This window comes from Canis lupus, chromosome 29 (genome assembly GCF_048164855.1).
Source record: "Canis lupus baileyi chromosome 29, mCanLup2.hap1, whole genome shotgun sequence".
Lineage (NCBI taxonomy): Eukaryota > Metazoa > Chordata > Mammalia > Carnivora > Canidae > Canis > Canis lupus.
Genome location: NC_132866.1, coordinates 32,393,443 through 32,410,452, shown reverse-complemented (window position 1 = coordinate 32,410,452; position 17,010 = coordinate 32,393,443). Strand labels below are relative to the sequence as shown.

At 43.5% G+C, this 17,010-nt stretch overlaps 1 protein-coding gene and 1 long non-coding RNA gene across 51 annotated transcripts in view; one reads left to right on the top strand and one right to left on the bottom strand.

Annotated features, from left to right (window-relative positions):
• The window catches only part of LOC140621126 (uncharacterized), a 36,483-nt gene extending 34,187 nt beyond the window's left edge, over window positions 1-2,296 (top strand). Inside the window, exon 3 of the long non-coding RNA XR_012020854.1 lies at window positions 283-2,296. This is a non-coding gene — a long non-coding RNA (uncharacterized lncRNA). The remainder of the gene's footprint in view (window positions 1-282) is intronic.
• Window positions 1-17,010, bottom strand: part of SORBS1 (sorbin and SH3 domain containing 1) — a 228,772-nt gene that overhangs the window by 55,519 nt on the left and 156,243 nt on the right. For 43 of the 50 annotated variants that reach the window (XM_072806027.1, XM_072806034.1, XM_072806044.1 and 40 more), the window contains 4 exons: window positions 10,295-10,342; window positions 10,041-10,170; window positions 8,045-8,159; window positions 2,554-2,637 (listed from right to left, as the gene is read on the bottom strand). In XM_072806027.1, the coding sequence (XP_072662128.1) occupies window positions 2,554-2,637; window positions 8,045-8,159; window positions 10,041-10,170; window positions 10,295-10,342 (377 nt within the window). The remainder of the gene's footprint in view (window positions 1-2,553; window positions 2,638-8,044; window positions 8,160-10,040; window positions 10,171-10,294; window positions 10,343-17,010) is intronic. The other 7 variants (XM_072806064.1, XM_072806065.1, XM_072806073.1 and 4 more) reach the window with 1 other exon arrangement.

Genomic DNA, 17,010 nt, shown 5'->3' with positions numbered 1-17,010 from the left:
CAGGATCTTGCTAAAATTTCAGCTCATTCTGGGTGGTGGGCTTTAAGTGCAAGAGTTGAGGAAGAAAGGAGTTCAGGGTAAATGTTTAGTGTCTAAGTTCTGGCAGGCTTCACTTGGGGGAAGTGGGTCCTGAGTTGGTATGAAATAAAAAATAAGTAGAAATGATGATCCACGTGATTCGGTAGGAGTTTTAATTTCATTCTGCTTCTAAACGACTGAAAAAAGCCTTCCAAAACAACTCCTATGGTTTACACCACTTTGTCTCTCTTACTTTTATTACAGCCTAGAGTGATGAAGGTAGGACAGAAGTAAAGAAAAAATCTCTCCCTACCACACCTTCTTCCTCAACTCTGGGAGTAAGAGCCAGGCATTAAGTCGTTTCAACTGGATGATAAGCCCACCCTTTGATGCTTCAGACCACAAGGAACTGTTCATCTCAGCACTGTTCTTCAGGATATGGGCACTGATTGAGTTATTTTGGCAAGTCTTCAACAATATTATCCTTTATTACTTTAAAAGACCCTCTCAAAAAGTCCCATTTAAGAAGGACTCTAAAGTCTCTGCAAGGAACATCATAGCTTCAGAAGAAATGGCATTTTAGAAAAGCATCATTTAAATAATTAAGAGGCAGCTAGAACAGAGTAGAGCTACAAATTCTAGGAAGGTCTCACTACACAAATGGACTATGTTCTCAATATTTGTTTAGATGGGCTGTGTGTGCTCAGACCACGGTTTCGGGCAGAAACAGTGTTAATCTACCAGGCTATTTATAGAGTTGATTTAATGTATGCCGGGACTCAGAGACTGCCCTTTGCTAACAAAAATGGAATCATTTGCAATGACAGATTAGGTAAAACAAACTAATCACATTATAAGGATTGTTTCATACCTTTCCTTAAAAGTTAATATTTCATATAAAACTAAGTTATTCAGCAAATGAGAAATGGCTAGAAATGTGTAGATTCTGAGGGGGCTTTCCAAAATCAATGTCACAGACTCTTTATTATACATAATTTAAAGCTAATAGTTTTTGCTTTCCCTGATGAAAGGATAGCATTATTATTACATATTCTGGCCATGGTCTTTGTTTGGCAGAGGGGGGAAGGGACAACACAATTCAAAAATAGCTTTCTGTGTGAGATAATTGAGCAAGTTTTAAGAAAAAGACAAGGGGTAAGATACTGTTCAATATTTGAGTGTGGAGGTGGTTGCCCGAGGTAGACTTCTTTGATGTCTGAATGGTGAATAGGAAAAAGGGAGAGAAAGGAGAAATGAGCTATGCACCAGAGCTTTGGGGAGAGAATGGTGCAGACTCCAGGTTAGACACTTCCCTCTGCACTGGTCACTAGGTGGTGCTGTTTGATCAGGACAGCTTCGCAGCCACTAGGAGCCAGCGTCCAGCAGAGCACAAGGCAGGAGGAAAGCTCCTTCCTGCAGCGAGGGGGTGGGGTGGGGTGGGGTGGGGTGGGGGCCGGACACCAAGGACGCTAGCAGGATGCTTGCAAGTCAGCCGCTCCTAACTCAGAAGCTGCCTCAACTTTCTAACAAAGCTCAGCACTGCTGAATCAAACTAGCAATTCCACAGCACCCACTTCATTTGTCTTTGTCTTCATCTTAACGAAAAATTTACACCGTCGAATTTAACATTCTGTTGAACTATAAACTCCTGTCTGCAAATAAAACTATCATTTCAAACTGCAGTGATTCCAATGGTTAAAGTTTTATGCAAACATCTAACAAAGTATCCTATTTTTTACATTTACTTCCTCCACCTGTAAATTCTTTTTGCAGCTGTAGTAAGATGTTAAAGTCACTGGAGGTTTAGAGTCAGTTTCTAGTTCTCTCCAGTGGAAAAATGAACTCTCCCTTCTGTTTGATAACAACGTCTGGTGCAGGGTGAAGAAAATCCTCCTTAAGTGCCAAAGGCCAGCTCTGCAATACCACAGGGAAACTGCAGAACAGGAATTCTAGCAAATACAGCATTCAGCCTAAGTCCCATTTCAAGTTTTAGAAAATGTTACCCTAACTCCTAGAAATCATTCCCTATAATGGGTAGGCATTCCTGGATCATATCTACACACAGTGGTTCTTTTGGGCACTTCCTTTGCAATGTACTTAAATCTTTGTAAAGCAGTAACAATGTTGCTCCTCTTAGTATGTAATGCATTTTCCAGCTTGTCTTCAGCTTGCCATGAAGACTTAGGGTAAGTAATTGAACCAATGGCCCAAATAATGCAAATAATGCCATCTACGAGGTGTGTGAAATGTGTTGCTAGTGATGGGAGGTCCTAAGACAAGCAATGATTTAGTCATGTTCCTCATGATTTTCTGACAAGAAATAATCCCAGAGCTCACTTTCATTTCTTGGTGAAACAAAGTGAGGGAAAAGCTTACAGGTTGTAGTGAGAAGAGACAATCCCACTATTGCCCACTGAAATGGCTGCTCCCCACTTCCTGCATTCCTTACAAATAGATCTGATTCTTTAGCAGCAGCAATGCATCAACAGCATTATTTAAAAAGGTGTCTATAACCACTGAAGCTATTAAACTTACCGGTTTCCCAAACTCCAATTCCGAAAAGAATTTATACCAAGGTTCATTCTTTAAATCTATCTCTTCTGGGCTTATATCCCGACTCTATAGGGGTTGGTGATAGGGAAATGGAAGAGAGAGAAGGATAACATTATGCAGAGATTACATAGGAACAGGCCAGTAGAGATGCAGTGGTTTCCAGGGATATACAGCAACTGTATCCAATCGCAGCAATCATCCATTTTACGGACATCAGCAAAAACAAGGAGCTACAACAGGTGGGAGAGGATGAGTTTATAAAAACAGAAAAATGGAGGCAGGGAGCAGTGAGTGAATCACTCTCAGCCCTAAGGCAGAAGGCTAATGGGCCACACAAGAAGAATTCTGCACCGCACTGCTGCCCTCCAGGACAGAGCAGAACATGGGCATATTCCTCAGTAACTGCATCTGGAGAAAAGAAAGCCCTCTTTTTCCTCTTTACGAAGAACTGTTAGTTAGGAGCAAATAACCTGGTGAGCACACCAAACATTTAGCCATCTATGCCAGATGAGTAGAGCAAATAATTTTTATTGGCTAGTATAGTTTTAGTACTTAACTTACAAAGCTGCCTTAAGGCTTTCAAAATAAATGCAAATACCGACACTTTATCAAAGCCAATTTGTTAATACTGCATCTTTAATGGCACATGAGTAGGTGAGAAATCATGTCCCATACACAATAAAGTGGAAGATGGTGTAAGTCAAAACAGAGGACACAAGTGCAAACACATTTTAAACGAGCATCCGTAGGGGAGGAATATAGACAGAATATACTCCGTGTTTTCACAAATAGATGTGAAAGAACTGGGAAAAATAAAGTGAAGGAAAAGCTGAACAAGACAGACAGCAGAACGGGGGGGCGGAAAAAACTTCTGGGTTATGTTACAAAAATAAGTCAGATATCTCAACTTCATAGAACTCGAGGAGGCAGTTCACACAGGCTGAAAATTTGATTCCATGGGGTTTCATACTGAGTCAGATATTTATAGTCTTAATACCTTGCTCTGTGGAATAACATGTGTTTCTGGAAATAATTAGTTGGAAATGAATGCCTGGAAAGCAAATCAGGTTTCCCTTTCATAAACTGGAGATGCAAGTTCACATCAGACAAAAAGCGTTAGAGGCTCATGGCGTCACGAAATTCATATATGCATATCCACTTCAAAATACCTGGGCAGTCACTAAAGGACAGAGACATGGTGAATTTCTGGCAACCATATGAAATACAGAATGTACACTTTGCACCTAGATTGGAAACAATGCATAAGAAACTTCACTCCCCCAGGGCAACAACACGTGGAGGAAATTGCAAGTCCCCTGGCCACACTTGGCCACACTTTCAACGCCACTGCTTCACAGAGCAGCTCCTCAGGGACATGTTTCTCTCAACGTTCTGTTAACAGGCCTTTTGCAGTTTGTAGAAAAGGCTGTAAGCTTTCTTTGTGACCTTCACCAATCCCTTCTTCTAAAATCCTTAGAAGGGTCTTTACCATTAATTCTACTTTTGTTTTAAAAGGACAAAGATATGACAGAGAACTTTCTTTAACTGAAATTCACTGAACATAAGTTAGTTGGAAATCAGAGGGAAATGTCTACTGCAACAGAGTCTGTCCTCTTGCATCCAGATTCAAACCTCCTCTAACTATCTTTAGGGACCTAGGGGCTTAAATCTCGAAGAAGGTGTGCTCCTTTTCACTGGGTTCTGAAATGGTGTGAAATAGTGTGGAATAGTGTGAAACATTGGATTCCAAATGGATTCTTTATTTATTCAGTGAAATGAGGTACAATATCTATAAGGACACAGCTCTTCAGGAGGCACAGTTCAGACACTGGGACATCCTAGATCCTTATAGGATGGAGCTTCATGAAACCTACCTCATGTTTATTATTTTTAAACACGCTTTATAAACTGCTCCCTGTGAATAGGTTAGGTTTTTGTTGTTTTAGATAAAATGTACCAACCCTTTCAGGAAATGGCCTGAGTGTCCTGAAAGAATTAGCCCATTTTACTGCCGAAGGGTGCTTGCGGATTGTTTTCCCTGTGGAGGTTAAACACTGTGCTGAGAACTGAATCAAGAGGTATGTCAACTGCTCGGGCCCAGAGCAGCTGCCTGGGGAGAAAGTGAAAGAGGTAATACCACACAGCACTAACATCTGCATTTGATTTTGTCATTTATAACTCAGCTGTAGATCCAATTACAGAACAGACAAATAGGAAACGTTCCTTCTACACGCAGAGCAGGATCTCTGTACTGTCAAGCAGAGCAGATTCCGCAATGCCAGGCTAAGTTATCTGCTACCGTGGGCTGTTTGCCCCAGCTTGGCAAAATCCTTGGAAAGGGCAGATGTCCTGCCAGAAAAATGCCTGATTCTCCTCAAGGACGGTTTTTTTTTTTTTTTTTTCTTGGATGGGAGCCAGAGGCTAGCTTCAATTTTTAATTAAACAATCTGAGTGTGGTATGTTCCTTTGCACAGCCCATTATAATGTTCACAGATTTTATACATTTTACCACACCTTAGTCCTCTCATTCGATACTTCAATGAGTATGCAATCCTGCTCAATACTCAGTAGCAGTGGCAGACTAAGTAATACTTCTTTTTTACAGATGAAAACCCTGAGACTGTGAAAAGTTAAAGGACTTGCCCCAAGACAGCTGAAGGCAGAATTTGAACTCAGATTTTCCAATTCCTAGCTCACTGCTCTTTACGGTATATAACATCCCCTTCTCAACATCCTGAGAAGGAGGTAGACCCTCTGCGTTTGCAGAGGATGCCAAGCTAAAACAGGGGTAAGCGACAAACTTGAAAAGCCAGGAAGGAACTCCAAGTGACCATGTACTGGGGAAAAACCAAGTTGGGTAAATCCGCTCGTTTTATATATCTGAATCTGTATCGTGTCCATAAGTTCTATTTTAATGTCTCTCCTTCCCAGTATAACCCTGTGGGTGCAGCAGGGATCTCCAACCTCTAGCCCAGGGCTTGGCACATAAAAGTCATTCTATATATATCTGTTGAATTGAGCTGAAGTTCTAGAAGGAACTTTGGAGTGTAAAAGAGATAAAGCCCAAAGGAGGCCATTTCGGACAAAGCAGGGCCTGACCACTAGATCTCCAATCCCAAGGCCAGAGGACAAGACGATGGACTCAAATTGCGATGACAGGCAGCTCAGGAGTTATGAAGAATGTCACAGGAGTTTGCAACGTGGCTGAAGAGGTCATAAGGCTGTAAATCTACTGGGGGGGGATCCTGAAGGTAGCACAATGTTTCCTCTGGCTGTGATGTCTGGGTTTGTCCCAAGGACAAGACAAGCTCTTAGGTGGCCTTTATTGTCTACCATCAACCCTGCCTGTAAACAACAGGTACATGTGCCTGTGACATCATCATTTAACTTGTAGGCTAACAGGACAGGAGTGCTTCAAATCGGAAAAACAAAACAGTTTTCCCCTCAAAAGGAGTTGTGCGTTTCTGAGAGCAAATTTAGATTCTGTATCTGTTACTAGTTAGCACACTTATCCACAGTTGACGACAAAACAAAAGTGTGTGTATGTGGTGGTTGGGGTGGGGGTGGGAGGTGTCCTCGAATTCTGGCAGACCAGATACTGGATGCAGAAAGGCAGGCCACACTGACACATTCCAACTTTCCTGTTCACGTGGCAAAAATAGCAAGGAAAAAAATAAGCGAATAAAGGACTAATTCAACTGCTGGGAACAGGAGACTATGACATGCAGAGCTGGTTGAAATTTCTCTCTAAAATGAAAGGCTTCTCTTGGGAAGAACAGCACTAAAGAGCCAACGGCATGGAATTAAGTGGCCGCCCTGGTGCCCCCCCCCCCACCCCCCCGCCAGCCTCCCATCTCGTCACTGGGCTGGCCCAGGGCTGGAACAACACAGGGGAGCTTCCTGTGTTAGAAGCACTGCATAGTGCCTCGTAGTCCCCTAGCGTGGTCGCCACAACCCTCCAGAGGCTCCCCACAGGGGCACTACTCTCACTTTCCAGGGTTTGTAACCAATGTGGTATCAACGAGAAAAACAAAACTCGTTTTTTTCTCAATGCTGAATAGTGGTCAAATTATAAGGAACCAAGATAGGAGAGGGGAATGGAGAAATTAAAGGTAGCAAGCCCTCCATTAGAGCAATGACCACCTAGGAACAATAATATCACCCAAACAAAAGCATCCAAAGGGCTCTGGAGTCTCCGACATCATTTAAGTGTGTGGCTATGTGATGGTGCACGCCTGGCTTGTTATTCAAGTGTCAGGAATGTTCCTAAAACACAGGACTATCTTTCTAGGCACACCTGTGTGTATGATCTAACAGGGAGACAACCCCTAGGGCAGGGTAGAGCCAGAGGCAAAATTCTCTGCTCCTTTCTGAACTTTTTTTTGCTTAAAATAACTGTGGTGCACAGTAAATGCTAAAGAATGACAACTCTAAAGCACTTCTGTGAACTGCTGACCTTTCTTCCTAATTAAAATTACTTATCCCTTTGTGCTTTTAAAGATGTCACATTTTTATTTTAGTAAAAGTCAAATCAATTATCACTTAAACCATGTAGAGCAGAAGAGGTGGAGGGAAAATAATTTGAACCTGCATTTCAGAGGCCTACTTAATCTGTTCTCAGTGTGGCAACCGCATTTTAATAAAAACCAATCTCCAGCATGATAATTCCATCCTGCTGGCACGGCTGGAGGGCTGCAGTATTTATAGAGCTTTGGAGAATCCCTTTAACCATGATCAGAATTCTGAGCCAGCTTTCCTAATGAAGGGTGAATAAAAGGAAGCGTGAGTGGCAGATAAGAAACTAATCAGTTTGTAAAAATTCTTTCCCATTTCACAGAAGAAGCCGTTTTTCTAGGGTGGTCTTCTATGCCCAGATAGGCCATTTGCCCCACTGCCAATTGCCTGGCAATGTGAATGTGTGTAGAGAATGAGAAACCAGACTGAATATGAAATTCATCTTCAATATTGCACTTGTCAGAAAAGGAAGACCTACAAGACATATTCTAACGGCCTAGGTCTTTTCTTCCCAAGTCACAACATCATATTCATTATTTAGCTTTTAATGATGTGCTCGTAACTTCTACAAAATTTATGCACGTTCAAATAAGAGTCACACAAAAAAAAACCCCTCACTTTAGCCCAGTTAGTAATAAGCCTGATAAATTAATGGTTAGATGTTTTTAAAAAGACAGCAGCAAAATCAATCCTTCCATTAGTAGAACATTTTAAATTAGTTCAAATCATGCACACACAAAAAAACAACAAAGCACAATATGGCTTCTTTCAAAGCAGACTCTCAGGACTTATTTTATAGACACCTGCAGAAATGAAAAGGGTAAAAATACTTCATTTTTTCATTGTCTTCTAAACATAGCAAGTCTATCTCAGGGGAGAAAAATGTCATCCAAGTGCACAATGCATCTGGATTAGAGAACACGGCAGGGGAGACAAAGAACTTGAATATACACATTACCATCTTTTCGTTGGTCAGAACAGAAGACTTGCCCGGCTGATAGTCGTAAATGCTTTTGGGTTCTGCACGGTATTTTCTCGTATCCACTTTCTTATCTGGGGGCTCCCAGTCGTTTCTGTAGAAGGAAAATCCTATTAGAGCTATTTTCATGAAAATTGGCATCCGACATGGTCTGACTTTGGCTGACTGCAGTCTAATCAAGGAGTTTTTATATCCGAAGCATAAAATCAGGCTCTGTGCGAAGCATTTAGTTGTGCTGGTTTCTTTCTCAAAATAACCACTTACATCTCTGTGTTCGTTTCACAAAGGGCTGGAGGTGTCCCGTGCTCAAAACCGGGCACCAGACACACAGACAAGAGAACACAAGGAGGAGGGTGGGAAGCGGTGGCAGCAAAGCTGGCCCTCCTCTCAGGAGCTTATCGATCCCCAAACATGCCTGAACCTCCTACTCCTGCTAGTGCAGTCTGAGAGAATGGAGGTCCTGAAGCCAGTTTGCTGTGGTTCCAGTCTCCAGTCTCTGCTACACCACTTGCTAGCCTGGTGATCTGAGCCACATACCTTGCCCATGGCTACTTTAGTCTCCTCATCTGAAAAATGGAGCTATTGTAGGGATTAAATGAGACAGTACACGTAAATCACTTAGCAGAGCACCAGACCCATGGTGTAAGCACTGAATAAATGGGATTTGCTATTAATAACCATGTTCTTCCCTATTCTACACCCTGGCCCAGCAGTCACCCAAATCATAGCCTTGGGTGCAGGTACTTAACCTGAGCCAGCAGTGGGTTCCAGAGCATACATGAACCTTTGGAAGCTGTTTACTAATTTTTAATGCACATACATTATTGCATTTGGCACTGTGAGTATAGTTACTTTCCCTCTGCAAAGCTATAAACATCTTGAAGGCAGAGTCAGTGATTTATATATACTTATATTCCCCCACAGCTTCTGGTTCAATCTGCATACAGAATGTACCTAGAAGATGCCTGATGCATGCACTTATGTGTGTATCCACAAGAACCTAAGGGTATACCCAGCCTTCCTTTCAAATTGACTATCAAAACCTTTAGGCAGATGCCATTTGCATATATGAAATTCCTATCATTTGTCTATCAAGATGGAAAAGATATGGAGATGTGAAGTTGAGTGTGTATTTAGAAAAAAAAAAAATTAGTTTGGTCAGAGCCTTGTTGGGAAGTGGTGAGGAGGGAGCCAGAACATGCATGGACATCAGTCCAGATGGCATAAAAAGGTGCCACAAAAGAACTCAATAAAGAAAAATGGGTCATTCAGCACAGCTATTAGGAGATGACAAACACTATCATTAGAACCACTCCAAGCCTTATGTTTCAATGACTCTTGTTGCATAATTAATAATAAGCATGGCTTTGGGGTGCCTGGGTAGCTCAGTCAGTTAAGCAACCGACTCTTGATTTCAGCTCAGGTCATGATGTCAAGATCGCTTTTGAGCTCAAGCATCAGGCTCTGTGCTCAGCATAGAGTCTGCTTGAGATTCTCTCTCCCTCTCCCTCTGGTCCTTCCTCTGCTCACTTGTGCACACACACACACTCTCTTTAACATAAATAAATAAAATCTTTAAAAAAAGTAAGCATGGCTTCATTTTAAAATTATATTCTCTGGTATGAGCCCTGTCAGTATGCACAGAGTATAAAAACACATGATACATTTTATAGCTAAGATTTCTCTGGTGAGAAGGGTAAAAAGTCATGATGATCATAGCCAACGTTAATTAAGCCCATACTGTGAGCCGGGCACTACTAGGAACATTTTAGGCATTTTATCCTTGCCATATACCATATACATCCCCATTTAACAGATGAGGATACTGAGACTCAGAATAAGTCACAGGGATTCAAAATCAGATCTGTGTGACTCTTGCCTCTAAGGCTGCCTGACCCAGCAGAGAGAGGGTACTTCACTGGTAGCTTGATTATGATGGGGTGGCAAAGCTGATTGTGGGTGAAGGAGCACTTACCTTTCTGGGCTTGATTTTAGTGAGGAAGAGCGGGCTGGGAGGGGAAGGGTGGCCGATCTCTTAACCACCTTTTCACTGTCGATGTAGCTCATCTCACTTTTTGAGCGAGGCACAGAAAGGGGAGATTTTGCTGGAGAAGAAAAGTGGATACAAAAGACTTTCAACAGTGAAGAAAAGCAAAAATGGGAAGATGTCTTCCCTCACCTGCCACCCCCTCTTTCTCCCCCACAAGCAGAAAATTCTCCATCACTTACTGTCTTCAGAAAAGGAGTACCGAGGTGAGTACAGATCTGAATCATCATCTAGTGAACAGAACAAAACATAATCAGGAGGAATCCGGCTGAGGGAAGGGAACCAAGTGGCATGTCCCCCGCTTGCACCATCCTGCACCGGCACGCAGCCACACCGGGAACCCGAAAGACCGAGGGGGAGCCCAGGGCCAGAAGCTACACCACCGTTAGCCCCCCGAGAGCCCACCCACCCAAACAGGGCCTGCCGACCCGCACTCTGGGAGGTCCGTTCATGACACGGGGCTGACTGCCACCTGACACCAAGGAAGCATAGGGACAAAGAGGCAGGGTCGGAAACAGGAGCAGGGACAGGCCCCCAAAAGCTCATGCTGAGTCTCTGGTCCAGTCTGCTGAGTTCCAGAGCCGGCCAGGCCCACTACTGGATAGGCCTGGGAGGCCCAGGGATGCGGTTTCAGCTGCCCACATTGGCTGTGACCTGTCTTATGTGCTGCAGTCCCATACACAACACCATTTACCAAAGAGGGGCTGCGGCTATGAAAACGGGCTGAGAAGACCCTCCTGATCACTTGTGTTGATTCCACCTCAACCCAGTTCCTGGAGTAGCTTGCTTTCTTCGCAACACAGCACACCCTGGCAGGTCTGCTCTGCAAAGGTACTGCTCAGGCTAAGTGTCTGCACTGGGACTCTGCAACAAATCAAACTCACACGGTTTTGGGGACTGCTTGCAAGGGTGAGACAAGCATCCCTTGATACAGAGAACTCCGGGACATGGACACTTACAGAATTGAGACGGGAGCGGAGCCCCTCAGGGAAGTGGCAGCCTTGAACTCAAAGTGAGAATGCATGTACGTTTACGGAAATGGATTTTTAAATTGGAACTGTCCTGAGGATGTAGGATATTGAGTCACTACAGCCCCTGATAATCACCCCTTCTCCCCAAGCGCTTTTCAAACAAGAGTGAGGCTGCATCCATCAGCCTATTCCGTTTTCTTTTTCTTTTTTTAATTTCTTATTATTTTTTCCTATCCCGTTTTCTAGTATCTTGTCAACCCGAATTCAGAATCCTTAAGTAGGAAATGAAGACCCAAACTCCCTCCCTTAAAGCTTTAATGAAGAACATGAAGTCACCTGCAAACATAAGCCAAAGAATCCAAAGTCACATGCTGACCAAGTCTTAAGTCCTATCTCTCTGCAAATCATTCTAAGTTTCAGAGCAGGAAAGGCTGGGATGTTTTGTGAAGTATAAATTAACACTGCTATTATTCTGAGTATTATTCAAAGATGGCTTCTCTGGCAGTCCTTCTTCCCCCCTCCTCTCCTCTCCTTATTTTTATCTGCCCCAGGTCTTCCCCAGCCCAATTAAAGGAAAGGTATATAGTACCAAGTTATCTTTCCCTCCCTCTGTCCATCCTTCTGCTTCAAGGATAAGAACTTGATACCAAAGTTGGATAAGACTTACCCTGCTATAAATGCAGGGTGCAAGCTGATTTACATTAACTATTGAGAATAGGGCAGAAGTAAAATGAGATCCAGGAATGTATTTCTGGAGTACTGTTCTGAAGAATTTTGTCTTGCTCGTTTTTGTTTTTTATTTTTAAAAAAGTTTTTGTTGATTTATTCATGAGACAGAGAGAGAGAGTAAGAGAGAGAGAGAGAGAGAGAGAGAGAGAGAGAGAGAGAGAGAGAGAGGGGCAGAGACGTAGGCAGAGGGAGAAGCAGCCTCTCATGGGGAGCTTGATATGGGACTCGATCCCAGGACCCCAGGATCACGATCTGAGCTGAAGGCAGATGCTCAACCACTGAGCCAAACTGGTGCCCTCTATTTTTTAATAGAACTTCTGATTATCCTACTGAAAACGTCATGATGTCAAAGAAAACAAAAAATCAGCTCTGCCTACAGAGATCTGACTGGAAAAACGGTGGCTGCCAAATGAGAAATTAGCTTACTTACGAACCAATGGGTGTACGTACTGCTTAAAATCCAGCCTAGCATTTTAGCTCAAAACCCTGTATCTCTCTGAATCACAGAATGACAGCCTATCCATAGATGGTAGTAAGGTCAGGGTTAATTTAAAATTATTACCTGGTTCTTGGAGGTAAGAAGCAAAGTTTTCATGGGGTACACATGGCATTTAGATTTTAAAAAAGTTTAAGCTCTTTATAAGTTTTTCTCCCTAGAGCTTCCTTATGTAGAATTCTATAGGATTTGTTGGAAGGAAGTAAATACTTCTTACAAGATGGAAAAAAAAATAGCACAGCTTGGGGAGTAAATTAAACAGGAGTGAAGGCAAAGAGAATTCGAATGACTGAACACTCTTAATACTACTACTTATTTGGTGGGGGGTGGAAAAAAAATGCCACCCAGCTAAGGCCAACACAGGGCAGGAGCACTTCTGAGTGAGCAAGCTCTTCATTTCTGTGTCCATGGGATCCGAGTCTGACATCTGGATTTCAGTTTGACTTTTAAGATGGCAAACAGAAGTTCACGGATACAAAAGAACACTAGCAAAGCAATTAGGGCAACTTCCAGGGGATGTAAAATTTACTTAAATTTTACCTCTGCTTATGAATACATATAATAGCAGCTTCCATTAAGTGCTGAACAGTACCTGGTAATTTCCTAATGATCTCTCACTTAACCCTCACAAACACTCCTGGAAGTACATAAAATCTCTCACCTCACAGACAAGGAAATGAGGCACAGGGAAGTTAAGAAAATGTGCCCTTAGCCACACAGTGAGAAAAAGACAAATGGAATGAATTCAAGCTCTATCCAACTACACTTCCCTGTGCTGCCTCTAAGCCCTATGACAGGTATGTGTGCTTTGTTCTACTTCTCCCCTAGCCTCATCTACCCAATCCTGGGAAAAGCTGTGGCCCTTCCATTATAATTTTTATTGTGGAAGAGGTGGGGGGGGGGTGTTGTTTTGAAACTCAAGTCACACACTATGGTGTTGGCCAGACTGACTTCTAGCCCTTGAAGCCTTTGCTCTATTTTTCTGCATCATCCTCTCCCTGGTTATGCTTAAGCAAGTTTTCTGAGTTACCCACTTTTGGTTTTTCTGCTGGTCTCCAGGGACAATGGGCCAAACTGAGTCACTCTTGCTACCCACTTGCTGCTTCTCTTGCTACCTTCTCCTGGCAGGCTAAGTCCACACTGGGGGAGATGGATAGATAGGATGTTAAAAATACCAATGAATGGGAAAACTGGGTACAAAGATAATTTCTCCTGCATTTCTGCAGAGTTAGGCGAATGTTTTTAAGTACAGTTAAGGCATAGTAAATGAAAGGTTTTTCAAGTTGTTTGTGAACACAGACATTGTCTATGTCTGAAATCCTGCCTTTATGGTTTCTTCCAAGGGTTCTTTAAAACTGTGCCTTAGGGGGCTCAGCTGAGCTGGGATCTTGTGATTCCTGCTCGTGGTGGCACTACATGTTGACGATGCCCCTCGGATCCCCAAGCAGCAAACACTAAGCCTTGGCAGCAACAACCAGAACTTCCGGTGCCAACAACTTCCAGGAAGCTCTAATGCTCAGCGGGATTTACTCAGGGTGAACAATCCACTTCTGGAACCCAAAGGCCCCTGCTGGGCTCCAATGTTTACACACTGATGACTGCCCTCTAGGTTTTGGCAATCTATCCTTGGAGGCTCAATTTGGGGATCAGCTACTCCTAAAACTGCCAGGAAGTACATAATTGCTTTTTTAATCACAGTGACTTTAAATGAACGTTAAAAAAAAAAGACTTTTTTTCCGGATTTGGGGGGTTTCTTTTTTGAGAATTTATAACAATCTTACTTTTCTAAAGTCAGGGGCTCATTTTTGACACAATCTCTTTCTATAGCTCAAATTAATTCCATCTCCTGCTTTTACTTCATACACTTAGGAAGAGAAAGGATCAAGGGGTCAAGAGAGACACACACACTCACCCCACAAAAATATGCAAAGAAAAAGATGTATGCAGAAGTGAGGACAAAGTCTGGGTGGGATCAGAGAGGAAGAATAAGCAAAAGGAGAAATGTGGCAAGGTGGTCAGGAATAAGGAATAGTCCAGGGAGCTGGGGAAGCATTCCCAAAGCTGCCTAATGTTCTGGTTAAAGGCAAATTTTAAGGAATTAGAAAAAAAAAAAAAAAGATTCTGAAGCAGAAGAGAATGATGGGAGAAGGAAAGAAGTAAAAGGAGGAAGACCTGGGGAGGACCAGAGGGCTGGAAAGAGACTCACCGTCCTCATCTCCAGTGGCATTCCTGGCCCGTGGAGGTGGAGAGGGAGTAGCTGCTACTGTCTCTCAACTATCCTGCAAGACTGGCCAGGACTCGGCACTTGCTAGGCGGAGCCCTGGTGCTCTGCTCTCCCCAGGAGAGCAAAGGTGACCACCCCGGCCCCGCCTCCCCTGGGCAGTGCTAGCTGGAGCCATGGGCAGGAGGCACAGATCCTGCCCAGGCATCTTCACAATAGAACTATTTGCTTGAACTCAAGCGAAATAAGGCTATTCTTAGAAATCCTGTAAGGCCAGTAGAGGATTACTTTCCTCAAATATAGATGTGCCTGGGAAAAATCAAATATAGACGTGCCTCCTTACTCCTTGTCCCCGTACATCCTCATCTAGGAATGAGGAGAAAGCTCCAGGAGACAGATCACCATGGCTTGATAGGTCACCACAACCTGGGGATGCCTTGAGACACTTCACCAGAAGGCGGCAGTGGTCGCCATCAGCATCCAAATGCAAGAGGAAAAGCTGGTCTCTGGGACTTCAACCTTCGCTGACAGGACAGCCCTCCACTCCGACAAGGCCAAATGTATTCTCACAGGCCATGGACCATGGAATAACACACCAGATACTCGGTTTTTGTGCTGATATGGAGGCGTTATTTGAAAAGCTCTGCCATTTTGTGGACACAAAGCACATCAGGAGAGCCAACATCATTTGGCCATGTTCAGAGTGGGAAGGCTAGCTCTTTTGAATCTGTAGTCTCCACTCAAATTCTGTATCCAAATCCCCCAGATTGCACTGGCGAGTATGCCCTCTTTCTTGGAGTGTGGGGAAGGGTGGTATTCCTTCATTCCAGTAGTTCTCAGTCTTGGCCATGTGTTAGATCACTTGGGGACGTTTCTTAACTACACACTCCTAGACATCACTGTGGGAGACCCCAGCTCAGTTGAGTGAAACACGACTGATTTAGAAGCAGGGCAAGCTGGATGCTGGAGTTAGGGGTCAGACAGCCCTTCGCTGGAGGAGTTAATCAAGAATACAGAGTGCAGCAAGGAGAGGTAAAGGAATTAGCAGTGCAGCAGCACAGAGTAAGAAAGTGGTCCTGTTTGGGGTCCCTATAGATCTGTGTTTAAAACCTGGTTCTGCTACTTACTGTGTGATCTTGCACAAATTACTTAGCCTTCCAGAGCCTTACAGCCTCTACTGATGAAATGAGGACTTACCTCGTGGGGTCCCTGCGAGGACGAAACAAGGTAACAGTTGTGATGCACTCGGCATGTGAGGCCTTGTATTCAGTAAGGGCTAAATAAATAGTAGTCGTGGAAGGCGCTGTGGTGGTTACGCTGTTGTTATTATTATTAATATTATTATGCCTGTGGGCTGCTGAGGTCCAAGCCACCACACTGCTGTTATTTAAAGCAGGAGGCAGGGGAACAGGCAGCCGCAGCTTGTCTAAGGCCTTTCCTCCACAGCTCGATCCTCCCTCTCCTGCTCCCACTCCAGGAGGAAATCATGGGCAGGGCCTCTGAAGACCCACCCCTGCAGCCCCTCCACGTCTGGGTGTGGCAGTGGGTGGGGCTGGTTCGGGTGGCTGTCAACACTCTTCACCCCCACAATCCTTCTGACCAGACATCTCAGATGATACAGAAGGACATCTCTCTGCCTTGAAGAGAGAGAACAGGATGGAATTCACAGACAACCAGCTTTGGGTCACAGAGGAAGGAATGATGGGGAGGAGAGGGTGGGTCAAGGGAAGATTAGGAAAGAAAGAAAAAACTCATTTGCTTAGCCCTACTTGGAAGTTAGTCCCAAAGGATTTCTGGGAAGTTATTTTTGATAAGTTTTCAAGTGACCAGGGTACACAATGAAATTTCAAGAAGTCAGTCTCCTGAATTCATTCTGCTCTTCCTCAAATCCCTAGCCCCAGTTTCTCCCAACTACCTCATGAAACAAAGAGCAATCTGCTCCTGTCCCATGGTGGGTCTCATGGGTGTGAGACCATGAGATTAGCTGGGACTGCTCCCTGTTGGGAGTTTACTGATTTCTTCTCAACTACATTTTAAACTTCACTGATTAAGATGTGATAAATTCTACTTATCTTCTGAAAGTCTGGACAAATTTGCTTTTTCATTATAGTTGGGAGCGCAAGGGGAAGGTTGCTAAGCCGGCATAAATATACTTTCCTATAATCTTTTACTATTTAGGAAGATCAGCTTTCAGACACTTAGAAAGCTTTTTTTATACTGTATGAACAACGAGAATTTAGAGGAGGCAGCCCTTATGCTAGGTTTTGGTAGGTTTACTGCAAATAATCCTAGTTTTAAATTTTGAGTTCAAGCAAAACAAAAAACCCAGCATCAACGAGTTGCCTTGTGGCAGAAGACAAGACTCTGGAATGACAGCTCACATTTCTCAGTAAAGCCGTCTACTTTTTAATGCTCATTAAAATGTGTGGGTAGAACCCCGGCTAGGTGCTAATTTGTCCTTAACACCTTTCTTTGATAGGC